The 26,756-nt window shown below is 32.6% G+C and overlaps 3 protein-coding genes across 9 annotated transcripts; 1 reads left to right on the top strand and 2 right to left on the bottom strand.

Annotated features, from left to right (window-relative positions):
* Positions 1-1,075: 1,075 nt before the first annotated feature.
* Positions 1,076-4,894, bottom strand: LOC111713210 (transmembrane inner ear expressed protein). Its single transcript, XM_023488033.1, has 9 exons — positions 4,822-4,894; positions 4,202-4,244; positions 3,525-3,574; positions 2,744-2,799; positions 2,408-2,484; positions 1,704-1,741; positions 1,477-1,483; positions 1,310-1,373; positions 1,076-1,201 (listed from the first exon to the last, which is right to left on the bottom strand). The coding sequence occupies exons 1-9, from the start codon at positions 4,883-4,885 to the stop codon at positions 1,148-1,150; spliced, it is 453 nt and encodes a 150-aa protein (XP_023343801.1). The 5' UTR covers positions 4,886-4,894; the 3' UTR covers positions 1,076-1,147.
* Positions 4,895-6,686: 1,792 nt separating this feature from the next.
* On the bottom strand, positions 6,687-16,231 carry LOC111713211 (basic endochitinase B). The gene is made up of 7 exons (XM_023488034.1): positions 16,039-16,231; positions 15,072-15,606; positions 13,200-13,310; positions 12,378-12,454; positions 10,890-10,959; positions 9,250-9,412; positions 6,687-7,192 (listed from the first exon to the last, which is right to left on the bottom strand). Exons 1-7 carry the CDS (start codon positions 16,179-16,181, stop codon positions 6,885-6,887), a joined length of 1,407 nt encoding a protein of 468 aa, XP_023343802.1. The 5' UTR covers positions 16,182-16,231; the 3' UTR covers positions 6,687-6,884.
* Positions 16,232-19,977: 3,746 nt separating this feature from the next.
* On the top strand, positions 19,978-25,267 carry LOC111713207 (ADAM 17-like protease). 7 transcript variants are annotated; one of them, XR_002767630.1, is made up of 5 exons: positions 19,978-20,804; positions 21,353-21,568; positions 22,461-23,806; positions 24,013-24,061; positions 24,330-25,267. XR_002767630.1 is itself a non-coding variant. In XM_023488029.1 (4 exons), exons 1-3 carry the CDS (start codon positions 20,113-20,115, stop codon positions 23,785-23,787), a joined length of 2,235 nt encoding a protein of 744 aa, XP_023343797.1. In that variant the 5' UTR covers positions 19,978-20,112; the 3' UTR covers positions 23,788-23,806; positions 24,013-25,267. The 7 variants fall into 7 exon arrangements, 2 of the variants coding, with proteins under 2 accessions (XP_023343797.1, XP_023343796.1); XR_002767629.1 differs by having other exon boundaries at positions 24,321-25,267; XR_002767628.1 differs by having other exon boundaries at positions 22,461-24,061.
* Positions 25,268-26,756: the final 1,489 nt, after the last annotated feature.

Below are 26,756 nucleotides of genomic sequence, written 5' to 3'. Positions count from 1 at the left end.
AGGTTGGATGAGATGGAGAAGATAGGATAGATGAGATGGAGAAGATAGGTTGGATGAAATGGAGAAGATAGGTTGGATGAGATGGAGAAGATAGGTTGGATGAGATGGAGCAGATAGGATGGATGAGATGGAGAAGGTTGGATGAGATGGAGAAGATAGGATAGATGAGATGGAGAAGATAGGTTGGATGAAATGGAGAAGATAGGTTGGATGAGATGGAGAAGATAGGGTGAATAAGGTAGAGAAGATAGGTTGGATGAGGGAGTGAAGATAGGTTGGATGAAGGGGAGGAGATTGGTTGGATGAGATGGAAAAGATAGGTTAGATGAGTAGGAGAAGATAGGTTGGATGAGATGGAGAAGATAGATTGGATGAGATGGAGAAAATAGGATGGATGAGATAGAGAAGATAGGTTGGATGAGATGGAGAAGATAGGTTGGATGAGGGAGTGAAGATAGGTTGGATGAAGGAAGATAGGTTGGATGAGATGGAGAAGATGGGATGGATGAGGGAGTAAAGATAGGTTGGATGAGGGGGAGAGGATAGGATCGATGAGGGGGAGAAGATAGGATGGATGAGGGGGAGAAGATAGGTTGGATAAGTAGGAGAAGATAGGTTGGATGAGTAGAAGAAGATAATTTCCTGTACGTGCCCCGTGGATTGGAAGATCTTAAGAATACACAACTGAAGTTAAAAAAGAATACATATATATAATTCAATGAAGAAACATATTTTTTTTCTTGAAAGAAGATAACAATAAAAACAGTGTTACGAACAAAAATACCATTAATTAGAAAGCAAAATTTTTTTTCCTCTTGATAAGTTCGCTTTCTCCGATGTACAAGTGTTCCTCTACAGTCTACGCGAGGTGAAAGCAAAGTTTCTAATTTCAACTTTCTACAGAGATCCTGAACCACCAGGAGAACAGAACAGCTCTAGGGGAGCTAAAAAAGAATAAATTGTAAAGGGAAAGTATGAGATAAGAACTAACATGTGCAATTTGCATGAAAAAAAAATTGTATTCAGATTTATTTTTGGTCTTAAATTATTAAATATAATGTGCAACAATGAGAAATGAGAAAAACTATTTATTACAGTTCCAAATAGAGGATTATTACATATTTATTGCATGGTTATTCGTTCATGTTCATTTTTGTTTAGTAGAAACTACAAGTTCAGGTTGATCGATGATCTGGGACTGCTGAAATCAATCAAATCAATCAAATCAATCAAATCAATCAAATCAATCAAATCAATCAAATCAATCAAATCAATCAAATCAATCAAATCAATCAAATCAATCAACTACCTCTGATTGAGCAATGCTTTCTGAATCTGCTTTTAAATCCTGTCTAAGTTTCTCCAGTGCGCGCCTAAATATGTTAAATTAAGCGCGAAAAAAAAGATTTAATTTCAGAACATTATTTTAATTTGTAATTCATTTTATAAAAATTCGATACAAACCCTTTACCTCACCTGTAATCTAAGAAAGCAACGATCGGGGGATGTGAAAATTTAGATTTTGTAATTATCTGTTTAATTCCAACGTAATTTTGTTATTCTCTGGCTTTTACTTTTATTTCATTCTGTTTTTGAGTTTTTCCGCACGTTTGTAGTAGCCATTTTATCCTTCTGATATTGATTTGTATTTTAGTTTAATATTTTTAATGATTCAATCTTTTAAAGTATTCCAAATCCCATTCCTAAATCATCAAGCTCGCTATGCTCGAGTGTCTTCATTCTGAAATATATTTTAGATTCAAATTGCGAAAAATTAAGATTATGTTTCTAGTCAATAGGATCAATAATACAGGGTTACCTATACTGGATCAATAATACAGGGTTACCTAGAGGATCAATAATACAGGGTTAACTATAGAGGATTAATAATACAGGGTTACCTATAGACGATCAATAATACAGGGTTACCTGGAGGATCAATAATACAGGGTTAACTATAGAGGATCAATAATACAGGGTAACCTATAGACGATCAGGCTTCAGAGATGACTTTACAAAATTTATTCAGTCATTAAACATATTTTTATAAACTTTATTAAGTATAAATTTCATAAATCTTCAAATTAAACTTTCAGTCTGTTAGTTACTAACAGTTTTAGGTCGTAATTATGCTCTCATCTGTTGTGGGTAACCTTTTATTAAACTGATTCTAAAATATAAGTGGAACAAATTATATTTATAAGAATCTTCTTGCAACTTTGTCATTATTAAAGATCGGGATTTCACAGAGTTTTCTGTTTTCATTTCTGAATTTGATAAATTTAATTCCGATCTGTTCATCCGAAAAAGAGTAAAATTAAGTATAATTAAGGGTCAGAATAAACCATTGTGACCGACCTAAAGGAACGAATGTAATCTGTGTAAATATATGGTTAATGAAGACGACCTGGCATTAAAATCTCGCATCAACATTCTCCGCTTGTAGTTGGCATCAATCTCAGATTTGGTTCGAGGAATTCGAACCTGAAAAATAGTAGATGGAGTAAAGTAAATCTAACAAGATCTGATCAACTTCATTTAGCAAAAATCAAAAAATTTTGGAAACAACTTTTTTTAAATTCTGAGCATCTATTAACCTTCCATGTGGTAATTTGGGCCCGATCGGTTCAGCCGTTTTGACGTTTATTGGATACAAACAAACAGACGAGCAAAGTATATGCAAGGGATACGCTTAAAAAATTAATTTTACGCCCCTTCTCCCCCTCTTATATAGATTATTTACCTTAAAAACCGAGCAAAGTGTGAAAAAGATAATAGAAACCAGTATACCAACAATACCTACAGAAAACAACATTTTCTCACTAAAATATTTCTTAGTTAGTAGCTGAGAAATGGAACAACCAGAAAATATCAAAGGAGCTGGAAATATAAAAACTGTCAAGTCTTTATATGATAAAATACAGTTAAACCCTTAATAAGCCATACATCGAAAGAATTCATCAAATGTCGTATTCTTTACTTTCTGATAATGGAATGGTGCAGATATTTAGTTTTTCAATTAATTGATTATATGGAGCTCTTTAAAACTGTTTCCGCATATTCATGGCTATTTATTCATTTTCGCAAATACTGAGATTTACCTAAAATAGTATGAAACCCATTGAAAAATTGTTAAGACGACAATTGATAAATTCCTTCAATGTATGGCTCATTTAGGGTTTAACTGCATCAGGAGGAATGAGAAACCTATGAGTAAAATGCTGGATACAAAAAGACGTCATCTCTTTACTTCTATCTGGAACCCTGATGACAAATCTACAAGTATTCCAAAGTAAGTAAAAGACAAGAAACAATACATTTTCATTTTAAGGGTCTGTCCTCGTAATTTATAAAGTGGCCATCCCTCCATAAAAAAGAAAAATTGGTATGCCTGATCCACAACGGTCTGAGCTGAATCGGTGTGAATCGGACATGGCACTCTCTCAATGAAGTCTGACAGGAAATTACGTTTACTTTCCCTTCTCAAAACCATGAAAATATTTTTTCTAAGCGTGAATCTTCACCTGTTAGATGCCAGTAACGCAGGCTACCCAATATTGGTTGTTCTAACCATCTTAAATATTATTAATATCATTATCTGTACAGTATTATTATTAGCATTATCATAATAATATTTATTATCTGTATTGATTATTAATATTAATATTTATGATTATTGCTATTATTATCCTTATAAGTATTTTTACCATTACCATTGTTATTAGTATTGCATTAGTAATTTTTATTCTTTTCCGAATTAAAAGAACTATAGATCTTATCCCTTTATATTTGCATATACTGTCTTTATAGAACTTTGGTATTTTGACAAATAACTCTTCTATAGATCCAAATATCAAGCTAGAAATATCAAAAGATGTACATGGGTGTTCAATTCTTTCCCTAAAAGAATCATGGGATAGAAATAAAGATTATACAGATCATACTTTTGTTATTTGGTGTTATTTCCACATATTTATCCTAGAGCGACCGGGTATTTTATCACTACAATGAAGACGACCTTTACAATTAAATTTGGATTTCTTTTTTCAAATTAAAAGTTTACAAGTAAACAAAGATTTTCTTTTTTTCTATGTTTATGTGTGCCATGTACTGTTTGAAAGATTGGTTGCAATCAAAATTGATATCAAAAGTCGTTTACATTGTATTGATATACGACGACTGTATTTAAGTGGAAGCTCACCTGTCGTTGTTTGATAAAACTTCACTGTCTAGAAAATCCAGCTCTGAAAATATCCTTTAAAATGAGTTAAAAATTTGAAAGGATGCCATCAAATTCTAGCTTCTTTTATATTTATTTTTAGTATTTTTTATAGATCAAATCCTAATTTTAAACTTTACCTTTTTCATCTAAATCTAAGGTTTCAAAGATAACAAAGATATCAAAGATATCAGAGTTTAGTATATGAGTAGTAATGAATTTCAGAAACCCCAGAAAAGAAACTATTAAAGTTGATTTTATTCATTAAAACTCTCTTTTTCTTAGTAAAATATTTCTAGTGCCCAGAGTATATTGAACAAAACTCCCGAGTTTCAATAGTGGGATTTTTGTGAAGATTTTAATTTAAGAAATACAAATTCTTGAAGAGAATATGAAAGAGAATATAGTCATAACATTCCTTAACAAAAACATTGGTATCTATATAATGGCCGCACCCCATCAAAAAAAACCGGGGTTCCGAGACTGGGCTTCATAACCATACCCTGGTTTTATTTTTGTCTCAGTGTGCTGAATGTACTATAATGTACACGGTACAGCTGAAAATGTACAGTTAAAGTTAAACTTTACATTTATTAACCTACCAATGATAACTTCATCAAGCTTCTGAGTTTGTGTGGAATTACTGTCGGAGAAACATTCAAGCATTCTTCTGAAACAAATATTCTTTAGCTGATTCTTCTCTGGTTATTTTCTTCTTCTTCTCTGGCTATTTTCTTCTTCTTCTCTGGTTATTTTCTTCTTCTTCTCTGGTTATTTTCTTCTTCTTCTCTGGCTATTTTCTTCTTCTTCTCTGGTTATTTTCTTCTTCTTCTCTGGTTATTTTCTTCTTCTTCTCTTGTTATTTTCTTCTTCACTCTTGTTATTTTCTTCTTCTTCTCTGGTTATTTTCTTGTTCATCTCTAGATATTTTTTCCTTCTTCTCTGGTTCTTTTCTATGCCTGGTTCTTCTTGGTTCCTCTCTGGTTCATCTCAGGTCCCTCTGAGGTTCTACTCTGGTCCCTCTGATATTCCTCTCTAGTTGGTCTCTGGTTTCTTTCTCTCGGTTCCTCTCTGGTTCCTCTCTGGTTCCTCGCTGGTTGCTCTCTGGTTTCTCTCTGGTTCCTCTCTGGTTCCTCTCTGGTTTCTCTCTGGTTTCTCACTGGTTCCTCTCTGGTTCCTCTCTGGTTCCTCTTAGGTGTATCTCTAGCTCCTCTCTGGTTACCCTCTGGTATTGAACTGGAGCAGTATCCTGTGTTGGTCCTGAATGTTTACTTTGTGCAGTATAATTAGGAAATTACATGAGTATGGGGCTCCACCCTCAACCTTTGATACTTTATATTTTTACTTCAAAGTAAACATAATTATATATCTTCAATCTTGCATCTCTTATTTATAAATTATATCCATCTTCTTTATAATTTCATAAAGATATCTCACAAAAAAAAACCATTTTGTGGATATTTTTCTTTTAAAACCCTGTAGCGTAGGCACAATTTCAAACGACCTCCATTAAAAAAAAAAAGATTGTCGGATTCACAACAGTACCTCTTAAACCTTTATTTGGACATAGAGGAGGAATAAATCGTGGTATGTTTATCTGTTGAGTTAGAACAACGTATCATTATTTCTCTCCTACACCATAAATCATCAAGTAACTTTGCAGAGAAACCGTGATTTAGATAATCAATTTTAAGATAGGAAAAGAGGGATAATTTCACAGGGCTAAATGGTACCGTTGTGAATTGACCATGGGTCTCTTTAAGGATGTTAAAAACCCTAGATAAGAAAAACGAATTAAAGAAAAGCCGACATTTTTTAGCGGTTTATAATAAGATCAGATAATGGTTTGTATCGCAAGTTCAAAACTGTTTTTCACATCAAGGTGATTAATATGTCTAGGTTAAACAATTAAACCTATTTTTACCCATTGTGTATATCCTTTGTATTTTCAATTCTATACTTTTATTTATCTCGATTATTTACTGCAGTTATTAGATTATATACATATATATATATATATATAATAGCCAAGATGGTAAACATGAAGATCATATTACGTTCTATTGGATGGATCTTAAATGAAAAATCTTGCTTAAGTTACTTCATTAAGCCCTGATTCACCTCAAAATAGGACCAAAGTGAACATTAAATTTACACGTTCTTACCAAATATCTATCAGAATTTTTCCAATAATTCCTTTTAAACTTAAACTATAGCCAGACACATTCATGTTAAATTTAAATATTATAAACACATAAAAGTAGGAATGGTTTATAAGGGTAAAACCTACAAGCAAGGTGTTTACGACACATCAAAGTAGATACGGTCTTTCAAGTAAATGCACACTTTTCATATTTGTCTAGAGCTTTGTCAATCCTTCCTTCGTAAAAATATAATAACATGAAGGATAATATTTTATTCATGAAAGCTTTATCAAAAAGTGCATTCTTACAATAAATCACATATGTGTACTTCATAAATATATTTTTTTTATTTCACAAAATCATCAATTTTTAATTTAAAGAGTTAAACCAAAGCGTTAAGAATAAGTTTAACCCATTCTTTTCCCACAAGATGAATGAGCTTAATTTTATTCTTCCATTTAAAATTTTCAATCTCAGGTTCATCTACATTTTTTGAAATCTGTGAATTCTTTGGTTTAAAATCAAGGTATTGCTGAGGCAGCTTTCAAGCAGCGTTTATAATCTCCCTCGACAAGAGCACTGTACGCAGTTTGCCATGTTACTAGGTTGCATCTAGATTCAGGTGCCCAGTACAGTCCTGGGTTAGCTGACCCCTCAGCATCAAAGGGCAACATGTCTTGACAGTCCAGTTTCTCCTTGCTTATATCAACACTGAAATCTGCAGCAAACCTACGGTAGTAGAGCTGACGGTTTCTGCTCCCATTAGGATTGATCGGATTCATTCCACACTCATAAGCTCCGTTGATCACCATGATACTGGAACCAAAACCTGGATGCAAAACTATATTTAAACCCTGGATACAATATTAGATTTAAACCCTGGATACAATATTAGATTTAAACCCTGGATATAAAACTATATTTAAACCCTGGATGCAATATAAGATTTAAACCCTGGATACAATATTAGATTTAAACCCTGGATACAAAACTAGATTTAACTCCTGGATACAATATTAGATTTAACCCCTTGATAAAATACTAGATGTAAACCCTGGATACAATACTAGATTTAACCCCTGGATACTAGATGTAAACCCTGGATACAAAACTAGACTTTAACCCTGGATACAATATTAGATTTAAACCCTGGATACAAAACTAGATTTTCCACTGGATACAATACTAGATGTAAACCCTGGATACAATACTAGATGTAAACACTAGATACAATACTAGATGTAAACCCATACAATACTAGATGTAAACCCTGGATACAATACTAGATGTAAACCCTGGATACAATACTAGATGTAAACCCTGGATACAATACTAGATGTAAACACTAGATACAATACTAGATGTAAACCCATACAATACTAGATGTAAACCCTGGATACAATACTAGATGTAAACCCTGGATACAATACTAGATGTAAACCCTGGATACAATACTAGATGTAAACCCTGGATATAATACTAGATTTAACCCCTGGATACAATACTAGATTTAAACCCTGGGTACAATATATTAGAAATTAACCCTAGATACAATATACTAGATTTAAACTCTGGAATCTGGATACAATACAGTAGATTTAAACCTTGAATACAATACTAGTTTTAAATCCTGGATACAATAATAGATTTAATCTCTGGATACAATAATAGATTTAAACTCTGGATACAATACTAGATTTAAAGTCTGGATACAATACTAGATTTAACCCCTGGATACAATACTAGATGTAAACATTGGATACAATACTAGATTAAACCCATGGATACAATACTAGATGTAAACACTAGATACAATACTAGATTTAAACCCTGGATACAATACTAGATGTAAACCCTGAAAACAATACTAGATGTAAACACTGGATACAATACTAGATTAAACCCCTGGATACAATACTAGATGTAAACACTGGATAAAATACTAGATTAAACCCCTGGATACAATACTAGATGTAAACACTAGATAGAATACTATAGATTAAACCCCTGATACAATATTAGATATAATCGGTGGATACAATACTAGTTTAACCCCTGTGTAAAATACTTGGGCTGAGAAAAAGTTTGGAAGAGGGTTGCAAATGATATTTTTGAGCTAAAATTTACACTTTTAAGTAAACTAAATTATGAAGCAGTTCAGAAAAATGAAATTATGAACGAGTTCAGAAAAAAGCGTAAACTTTTTATAAAATTCATTTTTTGATGGAAAACACTATCAACAGCAACAAAAAGGAAAAGTGGAATTTTGAATATTCTTTTTTATTTTGAGTGAATTTATGACTAATATTTCTTGTTTTAGCAACAGGGCAAAAAAAGTAACTTAATCACCCTGCTATTCAAATTTCAAATTTAGCACCTAATATTTTCCTTTGTATGTTCACACCTCGTTCGGTGTAAAAACAAATTCAATTTGATGTCAAACAAACTAGAAAAATAAAAATCCCGGCAAATTTTTTTTCGCACTTAATAATACAATAATATAAATTGATATATTTGGTCTTGAGACGTAAATTTAAATTAAAATACATTTGATCAAGAAGGACAAATAGAACTGTAAAGAAGTCTTTTATTTTTGTGCGATAAGTGGAACCCAGTAGCTTGTAAACAGCAAATTGAATTAAAAATATCTTTTCGATTTTTGGACAAAAAAAATAATTGGGACATTATATTAAATTTTACAAGGTTTTGGTCTGGTCTAAAAACCCTGATTATTATGTATTGTTTAATGTAAAGTAAATTATGTTTCACGGCACAGAAACTGTTTTTATAATTGGGAGAGAAAATTGTTTGTTTTTTTTAAACAAGAAAAAGATTTTTTCGACTGAAAGTTGAACTTTTAAAAGCTCTCAGAAAATGAAATATTACCAGGCTTTCTGTTCTGGTTTAGATCATGGTTATTAGGTTTCCAGGTTTGGTCTGTGATGGCGAGCATACTGGGTTTAGGAGGCTGAGGGTTCAGGTAGAACCAGATAGCAGAGGCAAAGTTTAACCAGGTATCAGAGACTAGGTCAGGGTTATCCAACAGAATCTGTTCAAATTAAATAATTATAAATGATTGACTGTAGACGTATAATTCAAGGTCACTTGTTTTATGGAGATGGAATCCATACTAGAAAGTTCAGTCTGATCAAGAATGAAAAAGATGTCAAAATTATTTGCGGATTTCGATGGAGGACAAAATGAAACAATTTAGTATGTAGAATGTAGAAATTTCAAAACTTGCATACATAATAAACTAATTAAATAATTGTACGCCCAGAACTCTTATTTCTTTATCTTTGTATTTTTAATCTGATGTCAATAGAATAAATTCTGTAAAAAAGAAATCCAAAGTTCAAAATATCTAAGGTTTACATTATCAGGGCAGGGAACTCTTGTTTTTTGAATATCGAGATCAATGCTTCATCTCAATCTTTTGTTAATCTGCAGAATTATTAAATATTTTTTTTGATATCCCTCGATGTTATTAATCCCTAAAGGTAAAACTTAAATGAAGGATTGATTCTTAAATTAAAAGTGTCCGTAGTGTATTTCGAGATCAGGTGATGGGGAATTATGAGTATCAAACCAAATAGTTTATTTGCAATGCACAAATAGCAAGAAAGTTTTACATGCATCTAGAAATGGACTCATATTTTCTATACCCTATATCTTCATTTAATGAGATTTCAAACTTAGATGATTTGATCTAAAATAATTTATAGTTTGAAATATATAAGGTCTACGGCATTGGATTGAAAATAAATAGGGGTTTAAGAATATGAGTTTGTGGTAAAGACTCAATTCCTTTAACTTTAATTTCATTTGTCGATTGTTTTTGGCAAATATGAAGAATAAGATCAAATTAAAATGGAAGTCGGTTTAAATTTTATAATTGATTCTTCATATCTATGATTTTCATTATATTTTGAAGGCAAAACGTTAAAAATGATTCCATTAATTGCAGAGCCGTCTTGTTTATGCTTTATAGAGAGATCAACTGTAAGCGTAATTTTTCTAGTAATCCTCCAATCTCCATGTAAACATGGCAATGCCCTATTTACAAGGGTGTCCTTGAAACATTAATCTGATCAAAAATATGGAAGATACCATCCTTTTCTGACACAAAAAGTGATTAATTATAACAATTTTCCCATTGCTTCTTAAAGCAAGAAATGCACAAGTAACTTTCGGAAAGAACAATTCGCACAAAGGAAAATAAACAGTTTTAATAAACAAAAAATTGGATACATAATTAATACTTAATTAGACGAAACTTTTAAGGGTACCGTTGTACCGATGTACCGTTGTACCGTTGTATCGTTGTACCGTTGTACCGTTGTACCGTTGTACCGTTGTACTGTTGTATCGTTGTACTGTTGTATCGTTGTACCGTTGTACCGTTGTACCGTTGTACCGTTGTACCGTTGTACTGTTGTACCGTTATACCGTTGTACCGTCGTACCGTTGTACATAAATCGGCTTTGACATCTTTTGCATGGAGGGCAAAGAAAATTAAAACCTGCCTGCGGATCTCCATATAAAGCAGATGAAAGAGCTCCATAGTTATAATTCCAGGTCAACTGCTTCGCACCTCTAATTAAAAAATAATATATTTTGAATTTAAAAGGATTATGTTTATGTTATTTTGAAGGAATCATTGTTTAGAGAATGCCATAAAAAAGAGAGTTCCGGAAATCAAACTACAGAAACAGCATTCTCCAGAAATCAAACTACGGAAACAGCATTCTCCGGAAATAAAACTACGGAAACGACTTTCTCCGGAAACCAAACTACGGAAGCGACATTCTTCGGAAATCGAAATACGGAAACCACAATCTCAGTAAATAAAACCTGCTGAAACGACATTCTTCGAAAATATATAAAATTTAAAAAAAATTAAAATATCGTTTTTAAATGTCGTCAAATTGTTTTAGCCTGATTGCCAAAAATATCAAGTTTTAGAATGACATGTTTAATATGACACAAAACCTGAACTGCCAAAATATTATAAAACTGATCTGCCAAATATTATAAAACTAAGGTCTGACCTGCCGAAATATTATAAAGCTATGTTCTGACCTGCCCAAATATTATAAAACTATGGTTTGACCTGCCGAAAACTATGGTCTGACCTTCCGAAATATTATAAAGCTATGGTCTGACCTGCCGAAATATTATAAAGCTATGTTCTGACCTGCCCAAATATTATAAAACTATGGTTTGACCTGCCGAAAACTATGGTCTGACCTTCCGAAATATTATAAAGCTATGTTGTGACCTGCCCAATTATTATAAAACTATGGTCTGACCTGCCCAAATATTATAAAACTATGGTCTGACCTGCCCAATTATTATAAAACTATGGTTTGACCTGCCGAAATATTATAAAACTATGGTCTGACCTACCGAAATATGAAACTAAATTCTGACCTTCCGAAATATTATAAAACTATGGTTTGACCTGCCCAAATATAAAACTAAATTCTGACCTGCCGAAATATTATAAAACTATGGTTTGACCTGCCCAAATATAAAACTAAATTCTGACCTGCAGAAATATTATAAAACTATGGTTTGACCTGCCAAAATATCATAAAACTATGTTCTGCCTGCCGAAATATTATAAAACTATGTTCTGACCTGCCCAAATATTATAAAACTATGGTCTGACCTGTCCAAATATTATAAAACTATGGTTTGACCTGCCCAAATATTATAAAATTATGGTTTGACCTGCCCAAATATTATAAAACTATAATCTGACCTGCCAAAATATTATAAAACTATGGTTTGACCTGCCAAAATATCATAAAACTATGGTTTGAACTGCCCAAATATTATAAAGCTATGTTCTGACCTGCCCAAATATTATAAAACTATGGTCTGACCTGTCCAAATATCATAAAACTATGGTTTGACCTGCCCAAATATTATAAAACTATGGTTTGACCTACCAAAATATTATTAAACTCTGGATTTTGACCTGCCCAAATATGAAACTAAATACTGACCTGCCGAAATATTTTTGTCCCTGTGAGCAAGGATATGCTGCTTGAACCCAATCACTCCAATCAGCGCAATACAAACCCTATATACAGCAGTTTATTATAATATTAGTACTTAGTAGCAAACAATGTTTTCAAAAACTTTCTAATTGAGTTAAAGAATTCTTTAAATTGTTTTTCCGCACTTAACAAGACTCTTTTAATCATTAACACACAATTACAATAAAAAAGTTTATATTATTATTGTTTTCTATACATCTTTGTAAATATTTAGCTTGTAATTGTTTGTATACATGCAAAAAACATAAAAAGAAACAGCTGAACTGAGAAACTGAGATTTTGCCACAAACTCTATTTTTCTAATCCCTATATCTTTGCAACCTGATTGTGTAAACTTTTGATATTCTGACTTTTTGATTCGGCAGTTTGAAATATTAAAGGTGCGCAACTTTAAGTTGCAAGGATACAGAACTTGCAAGAACTTTATTCATTTGTATTGATGGAACTTACGTGACCCTAGGGAAGATTTGTGACCGGTCAGAGTAAGAATAATTGGCTTCAAAAAATAGGTAGTTGTCATTCTATGTTGCGCGCAATGCTCCGTGAAATTCCAAAACAGAGAGAGGGGGATTGAATTTTGTAGATCCAGAAAATTAATTAAATTAGTATTTATTTAGGGTTAGATTAGGTTAAGACACTTTCTGGGCCGATTTTTCGTTGTTATTATTTTTAAGTGAACACTGTACAGCAAAGATGGGCTTGAAGATAGATCAGCAGGAACAATTTTAAAAGCTAAGTGCCTTGTCATCTTTTAATAGAATTATTTACCTGATTTATTTCCTTGATATAGAAGAGCCCGGCAGTCTCCTGCTGGAAATGTGCAAACATCATTGCGAGCGTTTTTCTGCAAACCTCAGCAGTCTTGCAAACTTCAGGAAACTTTACCGATAAAAACATCAAAACTAAGGGTATAAAAACTTCACTGACAAGTATATTATTAGGTTTAATTCGAACAAACAGGATGAGACCTTGCATATAATAAAGCATTTTTTTGGGTTATCTCATTTTTGAGAAAAATGTATCAAATCTTATAATTTATTTTTTGACCGGCCCTGTAGAAAGAGATGAGTAGTTGTGGAGAAAAAGGGCGAAATTAAATTCAGAAAATCTGCAATCAACAGATTTTAATGATACACTCTTTTATGCGGCTTTGTAAAAATTGTTTAGAGGTGCTTTTTTCAGTTGCTAAGGTCGCTAAGGTGTTGGTCTTAAGGTGTATGTGCGTATCAAAAAAATCGAAAATTGAATTTATTTGTCTTTTGGAACAGTACAATTGGGATTTCCAAAGCGAAAATTTCAAATCTGAAATAATAAATGGCTCAGAAATTACGTTTTGTTTGGCAGCACACGAAATAATGGTCAAAAAAGAAAATATTTTGGATTTTTCTTAGTTTCATATATATATCTATTCCGAAGAAAAAGGGCACCTCTAAACAATTTTTACAGGGCCGCCCAATTTTTCCTAATATTCTAATTTAGACATTTTTACTTATCTTAAAAATCATCTATATATAAATTTGGCTTGTCTGTTTGTCTGTTTGGGTGTCTGTCTGTTTGTATCCAATAAACGTCAAAACGGCTGAACCGATCGGGCCCAAATTTTTTGTGGGACATCTAGGGATCCCAGGGAAGGTTATGAATGATTGAAATTTTAAAAATTTGTGTTTTAAAGGTTTTTGATATTGTAAAAAAATTTAAATTTTTGAAAATCCGCGAATTTTTTTAAAAATCCGCAAAATTTTTTTCATCTTTGTTTTGAAATGTAAACAAAAAGAACATGTTCACAATTTAAATAGAAGATGGGCGCGAAGCGCCTTAAACGCCTAGAAAGAAGGGCGCGAAGCGCCTTGAATTTCTAGTATTATAAAAAGAATTTAGGAAAAAATTAAAATCTTTTTTTCAAAAATAAAATTGCGGATTTTCTTAATTTAATTTCGCCTATTTTCTTCTCATATGATCTTTTTAAGATTTTATGGTGTAATAGAAATAATATATTCCCGCACTTTTGTTTTTCTACTTTTCTAATTTTGAGTAAAAAAATAGTTTCGTGGATTTTTTTAAAGGGTTTGCCTATCAATAAAAATTCAAAATTTTATTCATTTATGTCAAAACTGAGATAGCAAAAAATGCTTTATTATACGCGTAAAATTTTCCTATTCACCCTTTTTTGACTCACACTGTATATTTTTCTTTTTATTTACTTCAAGTGCCCAGTTATTTGCAGTATTAATTTTGATGACGCCTAAAACCCGCAAACGAAAATAAACATGTTAAAGGAAATGAAAACATTAATATCTAATATATACTTGATCAGATAAAGGTTTTTAGGGTACTACAGTAAATCGGACATTGCCATATTTGGTTTTAGAGTCATAGTCCCTTTAACCCTTAATCTTCATATCGTTGCTAGACAATAAGGGGTTTATCGCCCACTACAAGATAAAATTATGATCTTGGCATCATGAAAAGAAATAAATATACAATGCAGCTTTTATAGAAGATTTCAAATCAAATCAATTTTGCTCTGTTTTAATGCCGAATAGTTATTAGTTAACTCTGAAGACTCATCCTTTGTGGGACACCCGGGTACCTCCGGCTCTTTAGAAGAAATTAAATATAAAAAATGTTTTGATAGTTTTCCTTAGCGAATGCTTTAAGAAGGTTTTCATAAGTATATGCGCTGTTTGCTTCTGGAAATGTAGTTTCAAATTGTGTTGGGGAGAAGATAGATTCAAGAATACGAACATTCTCAGGGTTACTGGGAGAACCAGGCAGGACGGATTCAACAATAGAGTTCGGAGCAAGACAAGTTTTCATTCTCTGGGTCCGGATTTCATCTGTGATTGGCTCCTCCGTGATTATGTTGCAACTGTTTGTTTGAACACCGGGTGTTGTTGTTGTAGGGTTGGTTGTTGTTGTTGTAGGTTTGGTTGTTGTAGGTTTGGTTGTTGTTGTTGTAGGTTTGGTTGTTGTTATTGTAGGTTTGAGCGTTGTTGTAGTTTTCGAAATTGTTGTAGATTCAGCTGTTGTTGTTGGTCTTGATGTTGTTGTTGTCGGTCTTGATGTTGTTGTTGTCGGTTTACTTGTTGATGTAACCTCTGCTCCACAGTTAACATTTACTGGCCAGTCACAATATCCTACTGGATTAAATACTAAACCTTCCCCACATTCAAACCTAAGAAACAGTTCGAAACTAATTTTTAAATGTGAATTGTTGAAAAGATATAAAACCATGCATTGTACGAAAGTTAATCATCTTTGTAAATAACTCCAAACTTTGAGAAAAAAACGTGGTAAAAATTGAGACCGTAGTTATGATAAAATCTTATTAAGTAAACACATAATAAACATTAAACAAATAGCGCTTTCATGTATGGTGCAGTTTCTGGAAGCTGAGATTAGTAATTTAACACAACGTCGAAATTAGATTTATACTGAAATTAAAAAACTTGAAAAGTGCAAATAAAACAATCTAATACACACTACAAGACTACTTTGGAATTGATTTAGATAAGTCATCAGAGTGTGGAGTTAGAAACTAAGAACGTACTTAACAATCCAAATATTAAGTTACTGAAATGTTTTTGTTCTCTTTAAGCTGTATCACCTGTAAGGAACCCAATCTGAGCATTGGTAGAACTTTTTACAATCCTGTGGATCCGGATACAGACCCTGAGCCGCCGGACAGTCCAATCCCAACCCTGGAGATAGTAACGGAGCTAGAATAAGAGAAGCTAAAACCCGTCTCATTCTACAGCAGCGGAGAAAATGAAATAGAACGGATGCATGTGGATATTTTTAAACCTATATCCTGCTATCTTTACATGTTTACTTTAAATTTTCATGCCTTACTGTGATACAATGACAAAGAAGCCTAAAAAAGGTTTATTTGCTGAATAAGTTTATGATAAGGGTTGTGTTATACTGACATGTTTTTAAATAAATATTGTTGAGTCAGAGTATAAAGAGCAGTATGTTACAGTGAGGCATAATTTCAAAAAAAAATCTTCTATTTTGACCATGGCACACTGTAGAAATCTTTAATAGTCGAACACTGAATCTTTAGCACTTGATGTAATCAACTTAAAATTAGAAATTAATAACAATTCTGTTTTATGAAAACGTATAATCATTAATTTAGCAAATGAAAATGGATCATTGCAAATAAGGAAAGCAGTTTACACAGATTCTAAAAAAATAAGTGAAACTAATTTAGTTTTTTTAATATTCATGATTTAGCTGTAAAGTATTTTTTTAATAATAAATGTTTCATGTGTTTCTTTTTCAATTTGAAATGTTTAGAAATAATAATGTGTCATTTTTCTACTTCTTAATGAATTATTTAGAGTCAACTACATATTTCTAAACTCTGAATCCTGAAACATGTAATTAACAAACTTTTACTCCTCAAAATATTTGAAAATTTTTATTGATGCAATTCTTAATCTTTGCTCAAATATTTGATTCTATACTTTTCTATTGTTCATTGGTTAAACCATCTGCGACTATCGACAAAATGTTAATTAACCCTGCATTTGATAGTGTCCGATTTCTCAAGGTACCCCTTAATGCTTTCATTGATCAAGAATGAATGTGATATCCCTGATTTTCTCTGTAAAAATTGATTACAAATTCGGTAATGTTGATGGACCAAACCTCTGTAGAGTAAAAAAGTAGATATGATAACCATCAAAGTCGATAAAAAAAATAAAAAAATGTAAAAAAATCACAAGAAGATAACCAAACAAAAAAGATTATTCAAAATAAAAATTTGGGCTGTCAAATGGACTTAAGGGAAACGAACTCAGATTTGAGATGGAAAAAAGATTATTTGCAAATATTGGTCTCTCATTTAAAGCAACAATTGTGGATTGATGTTTCAGAGACAATGGAGGAAATTGGTGAGTATCAATCTCTTGTCGAGCAACAAACCGACGATATCTTCCACATTATTGATTAAAAAGGTTTAAAGGGAACTGCTGCAGGTATAAGGAGGCCTATTCAAAAATAAATTTTCCTCTAAATTAAAGAAAAGCATTTGAATGAAACCTTTTCATCTTTATTAATTTGTTAATTCTAAAAATTTGTTGATGTCTAATTTGGTATTTTTGATTTTTAAAAGATATATTTAAACAATTCCTATCTATAGATCCATTCAACAAATTTTAAATGACAAAAACATTGAATGCGATTACAGTAAAAATAAATTTTATGTTGAATTTTTTAATTAATGCATTGTAAATTTACACAACAGAATTATTCCCGGATACTAGAGAGGAATTAAACCTGACCTATAAAAATAATCTCATGTTTAAAATGATTTATTATTTTGCAGAAGAGATTAGAACATTTTACAAGGATATATTTTTCAAAATATTTAAAAGAAATTCTTAAATAAAAGATATTAATCTATCAAACACAAATCTTTTAAATAGAAATTTCAATTGAAGAACTGGACGATGTCGAAGATAATATTTGTTAAAGTAATTAATAAAACAATTGGAAATAAAATGTACATTAATGAAGCACACTGTAACATGGCCATGTACATATACTACAGGGTGTCCCAAAAAACATGGGAATTCAGTGACGAATTCGATATCGTCTTTGTTATGAATTAGCATTGTAATACCTAATTTCAAAAGCCTTAATATTATTATGTCTGCTAGAGTTTATTTAATGAAAAGGGTAAAAGACTGCAAAGATGTGTCTATAATGTCTCCGCAAGATGAACAGTGAATACGGACAAGTTTACTCTGTTTGTATACTGTAATTTTCTTGTTTTACTAAGTACAGCCGGTTGCAGTCAAAACATAAACAAACAAAATGTAAACATAGCAGACGAAACTCTTACAGATTACAGCTTTCTCAGTAGGTATCACTATACTAAATCAAAGAATTATTCATAAAGACGATATCGAATTCGTCACTGAATTCCCATGTTTTTTGGGACACCCTGTACATAAGCAAATTAACTTTTCCCCAGGAATCCTTAATTCAATATTTTAACTATTTTTCATTTCATAAATTCATTTGTTGAGTAAAATATTTTAATTTCTCATCTTTTTTAAATCATGTATTATTACCATTCGCCTCTGTCTTTAATGATTTGATTCCTTTTTTCGTTTCCTTAGTTAGGATTAGGAAGCCAGGGACGGTCACTCCACCCCAAACTCCTCTAGTTTATATCTAGGGTTGTTAATCGTTTTTTAAACGGTCGAAAAAACGATCGTTTTTCGTTCTTTTTTCTAGAAACGAGCGATTTTGAAAAAAAAATTACGCCAATAAATCTGAGTTGTATGAAATTTTTTTTTTTAGGAAGATAAGGTATTGAATGTTGTCTTAAACTGACCTCGGATTTTCAGACCAAAAAATGTATTTTCTCTTTAAAAGGTCGTTAAGGAATTGTCATCGTTAACGATCGTTAACGAAAGGCCCGTCGTTAACGGTCGTTAACTAAAGGTCGTTTTTAATAACTACCGTTTCGTTATAAAAACGGCCGTTTTGTTTTAAAAAACCGGCACCCTCTGGACAAAATTCTGCATAAAGCAACATTCGTTGTGATACAGCAGAGATTTTTTCTCACAATTTTCAATCAAAGACACCCACATGGGGGGAGCTCTAGGGGCTCAGCTCCCCTCCCCTCCCCTACTTAAGTAAAATCTAGGGCCGTAACGTACAAGGGGGGGTTGCAAGGGGACAGGTGCACCCCCTTTCTAATTCAAATAAATTTGCACCCCCTCCCCATTTTATGATAAGTTGCTTGGTATAATCTTTTCTTGAAAAATTGAGATATTAATATTCAAAGTTTGCTATGATTCTGTATACTGTATTTTGTATGCTGTAAGCACTGAGGGTTGAAAATTAGAAAATGACCTATATATATAAAATTCAAGCTACAGATCTACAGAGCGTCCCACCATATCATATTAGATTATCTCCAAGCTTTATAACGCCAAAATACGCACAAAAAGCTCGAAAAACATAGAATTTTCTGGAAGAAATCTTTTCTAGAAACCTTTTACATTTTTAAAGATGATTCATTGTTTTTTTAATTTTCTGATTAGTCCCTAAAATCACAATTTTGAACTAAAATATACGATCTAATGATATGGACACCCTGTATTTTAAAACAGTGAAATATCCTTTGTTTAAAATGTTTATTTGCACTAATATGTCCAATTGCACGAATTTATTTACAGAAAAAATATCATTAGTCCATTTGAAATTTTTTTTGTTGGAAGTGTTCATTTGCACTAACGTTCAATTGCACTAATAAGCACAGAAAAAATAGTTCGTTTGAACAAATATTTTACATCTGCAGATGATAATTTGTACTAAATATTACTTGCTGGATTAAATAAAATATTCCTGGCGGAAGAAGAAAATTTTAGTCCGATTGAACAAAGTAAAGCTCGATTTTTGTTCATTTGCACTAATGTTCAATTGTAATACAAACCTGTCTTTTCTTATTACATCTCTAAAATAACTTTAACAAAGACGACAAATTAAAAGAACTCTTGCAAGTTGTATTTGCGGCATTATATTGATTCCTGCGCACAAGGAAACACAGACACGGACGGAGGATGGAAACAAAACTCTTTGTGTTCCAAATGTAATTACAAACGCTATTCTGTGGATCTATTGTGCAATATTTCAAAGTAACAAGCAATCTCAAACAATGTATGCTTTAGCATTGCTCCTTCTTACTGCTATATGTCTAGAATCTCATGGTTTTGATCTCGCGAAAAATCTCAGATATTTTGAAACAATCCACAAAGACGAAATTAGTCACAACGTTGTTAAACGAGGAATCAATCCAAGCCAGCACAAGTTCAATCAAATCAAAGAAATTGATTTTAAAGCTCTGGGGAAGAATTTCCGTCTAATCTTATCACCAACGAAAGGTTTGCTGAGTCCTAACTTTAAAGCTGTAGAGATTGATGGCGAGGAAGAAAAGGAACATTTTATTCCGATTGATCATGAATCTTTCTACGACGGACGCGTGTTTGGAGAGACGGAGTCTAGAGCCCAGGTTCACATGGAAGACGGAGTTATAACAGCGAATATATTTACTTCGGAAGATGTTTATCACATTGAACCCTCATGGAGACATTTACCAAACACTGATCAACAAACCATGATTGCATATAAGGAGTCGGACATCAAGTTTTCTTGGACGGAGCCAGACGAAAATAGTTTCATTCCGCCGAAAGTTTGTGATTTTGTTCGGGAGAACGGGACGGTTGACTTGGATGAAGGGGATGAGAATGAGACGAGGAGTAAAAGATCGTCGGAACCGTTCTACGCAACGGCCGGTGAGGGTTCGCTTCGGCAGACGAGATGTCCACTGCTGTTAGTAGCGGACTACAGGTTGGTGCATTTTCAGCTCCTGTAGTGGGTATTATTTAATGGCATGCAAAATGGTTAAGAACTAAATGAACACTGGTCAATACTCCTGTGGAGGGGGGGGGGGGGCGGGGGGTTGAGAAGAGAGGTTGTAATCATGCATACATAATACTAGATTTTAAAATTTTGATTTAATTCTGAGAATTGTGGTTTAAAATATTATCCTCTACCCCATCCCCTAACCACGATTGAAAACTCGGGGAAAACAGAGTATTTTTTTTTTTTATAAATTTTGAGAAATCCAACTTGTCATTTTCCTCCTAATCTTCCAAAAGAAACTGAGTGTTTGCCACTAACTCTGATTTTCTCTTTTCTAAATTTATGCAACCCAATGTCAAAAACCTGATATTTCATACTCTGAAGATGATACAGAGGTTGGAAAATTAGAATTTGCGGAAAAAAGTTAGTTCATTTGTCTCTTTTTTATGTAAAAATAATTTCCCCTAGTTTATTCTTAACAATAAAAATATTTAATGTTTATTAATAAAAATATATATATCTCTGTATTCCAGGTTCTACAAGGAGATGGGAGGATCTAATTCTAAAACTACAGTCAACTATTTAATCAGTTTAATCGACAGAGTTCATAAAATCTACGAGGACACAGTCTGGCGGGATACCCCGGAGTCAGGCGGGTTCTCCAACATGGGATTCATCATCAAGAAGATCGTTGTGCACAGGAAACCAACTCAGACAAGGGAGAACGAGGTTCATTACAATATGTTCAGGTCAGATACTCAGAGACAGGGTGTCTGATTTTATTTAGCATCCTTTACTCAGCTTTTCATCTATGATAAATTCAGGGGAAATTAGTTCCCAAACTAACACTAGGCCCATTTCTAACACTTAGCGTTAGAAATGGGCCTAATCTGCATAATTTTCTTTTCCAAGCGCATCTTTAAACCTGCGCCAAAAAAATATTAAAAATGGCTAAAACTATTTATTGAAACAATAAATGTCTACTTTAAACTAATAATAAGGTGAAAGAAATTGTTTTTGTTGATAATCGTTTTCATTTTCATATCAATGTCAATTTTTCAGCATTTATGCACTTACGTAACAAAATTAGATTTTTTGTAAAAGTAAAATATTAACAAAATAGAAAATAAAATAAGACTGTTCTTTTATAATATTTAAAATAATTATAGTATTGAGAAATCAAAATATTAATATCATTTTGTTCTTACAATATAGAAACTGTTTTTTTAAATGCGAGAAATGAAATCACTTTTATTTAAGAAATAAAATGGGGAATTTTGAAATTAGATTTTAGAAATGATTTAGCCATAAATTTAGTCTTCATAAGATATTTTTACTTTTTGTGATTTGTTTTGTAAGAAATGGAATTGAGTTTTGTTTTGAATTTTGGATTATACTCAAAAAACGGGGGNCCTATCATTTATTTCATGACCACTTATTCTTCCGCAAAATTAATATTATTTAGGATAAAGGATTTAGGAGAGTTCTGATTAAACACTTGATAAATCTAACTTGAAATTTATTTTAAGGTGACCGTATATAATTGTGCTTACTTAAGGCAATACATAGTGTAATTGAGAACGAGAATTTTTTTTTCTGACTCAGTATTTTGTCCTGAATAAAAAAATATTTATTTTTCAGATCCTCCTGGGACGTGAGAAATCTACTCGAAGTGTTTAGTAGAGAGTACACTCATAAAGATTTCTGTCTCGCGCATTTATTCACGGATATAAAGTTCGAAGGAGGTATCCTGGGTCTAGCCTATGTAGGTTCTCCGCGGAGAAATAGTGTCGGAGGTATCTGTACTCCAGAGTACTTCAAGAACGGGTACACATTGTATCTAAACTCTGGGCTTAGCTCCAGCAGAAACCACTATGGACAGCGGGTGATAACAAGAGAAGCTGATCTTGTGACGGCTCATGAGTTTGGACACAACTGGGGCTCGGAGCACGATCCTGATGTGCCGGACTGTAGTCCCTCTGCTAGTCAGGGTGGATCGTATCTTATGTACACCTACAGTGTATCCGGGTATGATGTAAACAACAAGAAGTTTTCTCCTTGTTCACTGAGGTTCATCCGTAAAGTTTTGCTCGCTAAATCTTCCAGATGCTTTACAGAACCAGAGGAATCCTTCTGTGGAAACCTACGGGTAGAAGGAGAGGAAGAGTGTGATGCAGGTTTACTAGGCTCCGAGGACCGGGATGCATGCTGTGATGAAAACTGTAAACTCCGGGAGGGAAGTATCTGCAGTGATAAGAACTCCCCCTGCTGTAACAACTGTCAGTATATGGCGGTTAACGCTAAGTGTCGAGCAGCAAACTACGCCACGTGTGAGAAAGAAGCCTCCTGTACCGGAACCTCGGCCGAGTGCCCGAAATCTGATCATATGCCGGACGAAACCAACTGTATTGAGAAAGGAAAATGTCGGGACGGAAAATGTATCCCGTACTGTGAAACCCAGGGTGAACAGTCCTGTATGTGTGATAACAACATTGAAGACGCGTGTAAGAGATGCTGTAGGAAAAATCTGAATAGTTCTTGTAACGCTGTGAAACCTAGTGATATCTTACCGGACGGAACCCCCTGTTATCAAGGTTTCTGCCATCAGGGCCAGTGTGAGAAGTCCAGTCCTGACCCAATAGTTCGGATCATTGATATATTTAAAGATATCAGCATCACATCCGTGCTTAAATTCTTGAAGGATAATGTTGTTGGTACAGTTATATTTGTATCTCTACTGTTCTGGGTTCCTATATCCTGCCTTATCAGCTGGGTTGACCGGAAACGCGCCAAACAGGACGCTAAAGACTGGGAGTGGAGAAGACAGGACGAACTTATTCATCCAGAAGACAAACGTCGGATAATCCATATGCGGGTTCCGAAACGGAATACGACGGAACAGATAACTCCGGAGCACAGGGCTGATCTCGTACATAGGAATACAATCTCACAACAGTCATCCATGTAAATCATGTACATACATACAGGGAACCCCATAAACTGGAATAGGAAGATGAATTTGAGACTTAAATCAATCATGATATTAGATAGTCCAATTGTGCAGTATACACAATCCATCTCAGTTTAAAACCTGGTATAATATTTGCTATAAAAACCTAAAACACAAATAACCTTACTTAAATGTCGTCTTTCTATGGTTTTATGGATCTACTGTTGAATATTCACTATTCAGTACTCTTATTACATTGAACATTCAGTGTCTAGCGTACACCGTAAATCAAGTAGGCAGTACTTGAAGTTATTGTGTTGGTCATTGTTTGTTAGCCATTTCTTTCTACTCAACTATAAATTGTTTTTCTTCTGTTCTCCCGATATTTTCTTTGAGGGTCAAAATTTTGTCAAATTATACTGATAGGAAACTAGCAGAAAATGATTTTTGTAATACGATGGACCTCGTTGATCATTGTGGAGCCAAAAATACTGAAATGTTAAAAAAAATTAAAAATGGCCGACACTTCTAATAGTACACTCAACAATCAGTACTGTAAGTACACTGAATAACACTTACTCTACACAAACGTATTAATACATGATATTTTTAATCAAATTGACTACTGTACAGCCCGTACAGTTTTAACTGTACTTTCCGTACAGTTGTATGCTTATAATTGTACAAAGTTGACCTTATGTACAGATGTACACCTGACGTAAAATCTCAACCAAAGATATTTAGTTAAAAGCGATATTCTTCATTCTTCAGGGCATTGCTTAGTTCTTAAAAACTATTAGTTATATGTACTTCTTGACCTTTTATCCTCATTTTTATATATATCTATGATATCAAAATTATGTCGAGCTGTATGTTTTTAACAATGTGTAAACAATTACCAAAAATGTAACATTCCGTTTTTTAGTTCTGCTTCCTTTATTCTTAATTTAAAAAGTCAAAAATAACAGGTGATTTAATCAATTTGTTTTATTAAACGAATTTTTAACGAAATAATTATGCATCATTTATTAATTGCGTGCCATCAATGATTCACATTAATGAATGTCTCTTTAACCCACTTCTTAAGAATTCATTGTATTCCAATCCAAGTTGCAAAAATATTATTAATATAACTTTGGCGTGGACTGAAGGAAATTTGTAAAAAACGAGCTATATCCCAAATTGCTATTTGTTTAGGCTAATATAAAATAAAATAAAATAAAATATTTTACATAAAAAGAAGGACTATTTCACCATATGCCACCGTTTTTGCCCTGTAAATTTACCTTTTTTCGATTAACAAGATCTCTCAGAGGGTCTTGACAGTTGTTTTATAATTAAGTAAACAATAAAAATTAATTGAAACATCATTTTGGTTTTAATCAACTTGTTAAAGCCATATTTATTTATACTTGAATGCTGACTTAGATTTGAATATTTACTATAATTAGTTGACATTAATTAATTTTCTAGTCGTTTATATTTCATTAAATGCATATTCTACTTTTATTATTTTTATTTTGATTAATATTCTACATTATTTGTATTGTAATTATTATTCTACATTATTTGTAAATAAATTTTACCGTATGAGTTGGTTTAGTAGTTATTTTGAACTAATTGAAAAAATTCAAATTATTTATTGACGTAAACATTTTCGCTATTTGAAGTGTTCGGCTTATAAAATCTGGGGGATAACAAGTAATGAGCTAAAACTGACAGATAGATAGATAGAATCAAGGTACTAATGCAAGGAAAGTTAATTGCGGTCGCGTATACTCTGCATACAAATTGAAACCAGTTCTCTTTGGGCGGAATTTGTAAACAAGAATAGATGCATCAGTGTGCGTCTGGTATCCGAGGAGGTTTAAAGCATTTAAATTTGATAATTTTGAAAATTCACATTTAGTTTCCTATGACCAGAATATTTCATTGAATATTTTTGTGAAAATTGATTCCATGTCAGGCTGTGACATCCGTCTTGTGTTTACTTTTCCGCCCAAAGACAGTACACTGCAGTACAAAAAATGCGTACACCTCTGAAATAACTTTCCTTGCATCAGTACCTTGGGTAGAATTATGCTTAAATATGTTTTCTTTGGATTCATCAAATCAAAAGACTAGTCGTATGAAGACTTAAAAAGGCAATGAACGTAATTTCAAGTAACTCAGTGGAAAGAGCTGACAATGCCCGATTCACAACGTTACCCTTGAAACCTATTTCTGATGAGTAATTCTAAAGATGAAAAAAAAAAAAACATTTTTCTGTTGAACTTTTACAGAAAACCTCAAGTGAAAATAATCAGCTGTAAAAAAACCATGAATATCTAGTTCATACTTGATCAGACAAAGCCTTATTTGGTATACTCGTTGTATAGCTCTGGCATTGCCATCTTTGGAAAGGGAATTTCTTTCAGTCTCTTCAAGTCCTTTAAGTAGACTACTTGAAAATTATTTGAATTTGGATAGTTGATAAATGACAAATAGACTGCACATATTTTGAACTTTTAAAAATGCTTACGTTGGATCTTCAAAATTAACTCTGGGAAGGAATATAAAGAATTTGAGCTGTGTTGCTAAACTGCTGACTACATTCAGTTCAAATTTGAACCACTGATTTAAAGTTAAGATTCGAGAAGGGTTTCAAATTTGAACCGGTGTTGGCAGTTCAACGACCAAGTAAATTTATTATATTCGGTTCCTGTACAGATTTATAAATGTCAATGTCAAGAGTAGACCAGACCACACTTTAGAATTTCCGAGTCTAGTAATGTTAATTGTTTAAAGTAAAATACTACTAAAATTGTGTTCACTTGATAATGTGCAGCAAACAACAAAGACCTCTTTACTTTATCGTATTATTTACTTTATTATATTATAGTTCTATTGACTTTAATGCATGCTGCACTTTGTTATTATTTTATTAAGTTCAGTTGTTTGAACATGGAAAAAAATATCATGATTTCATGATATTTTTAAGTCCTCCT

This window comes from Eurytemora carolleeae, unplaced genomic scaffold, assembly GCF_000591075.1.
Source record: "Eurytemora carolleeae unplaced genomic scaffold, Eaff_2.0 scaffold1000, whole genome shotgun sequence".
In the NCBI taxonomy this organism is placed as follows: domain Eukaryota; kingdom Metazoa; phylum Arthropoda; class Copepoda; order Calanoida; family Temoridae; genus Eurytemora; species Eurytemora carolleeae.
This window is presented reverse-complemented; position numbering and strand designations above follow the sequence as displayed.

What these genes read in the sequence shown, in the direction of transcription:
- LOC111713207 (XM_023488029.1), top strand. Translation starts at nt 20,113, where the DNA reads ATGTATGCTTTAGCATTGCTCCTTCTTACTGCTATATGTCTAGAATCT. An exon ending in CTGTTAGTAGCGGACTACAG is followed by an intron (nt 20,805 to 21,352) that starts GTTGGTGCATTT and finishes TCTGTATTCCAG; the next exon opens with GTTCTACAAGGAGATGGGAG. An exon ending in GTTCATTACAATATGTTCAG is followed by an intron (nt 21,569 to 22,460) that starts GTCAGATACTCA and finishes TTTATTTTTCAG; the next exon opens with ATCCTCCTGGGACGTGAGAA.
- LOC111713211 (XM_023488034.1), bottom strand. Translation starts at nt 16,181, where the DNA reads ATGAGACGGGTTTTAGCTTCTCTTATTCTAGCTCCGTTACTATCTCCA. An exon ending in TCAGATTGGGTTCCTTACAG is followed by an intron (nt 15,607 to 16,038) that starts GTGATACAGCTT and finishes ACTGTTTCTTAG; the next exon opens with GTTTGAATGTGGGGAAGGTT. An exon ending in ATATCAAGGAAATAAATCAG is followed by an intron (nt 12,455 to 13,199) that starts GTAAATAATTCT and finishes TGCTGTATATAG; the next exon opens with GGTTTGTATTGCGCTGATTG.
- LOC111713210 (XM_023488033.1), bottom strand. Translation starts at nt 4,885, where the DNA reads ATGCTTGAATGTTTCTCCGACAGTAATTCCACACAAACTCAGAAGCTT. An exon ending in GCTTGATGAAGTTATCATTG is followed by an intron (nt 4,245 to 4,821) that starts GTAGGTTAATAA and finishes GGATATTTTCAG; the next exon opens with AGCTGGATTTTCTAGACAGT. An exon ending in CACTTTGCTCGGTTTTTAAG is followed by an intron (nt 2,485 to 2,743) that starts GTAAATAATCTA and finishes ACTATTTTTCAG; the next exon opens with GTTCGAATTCCTCGAACCAA.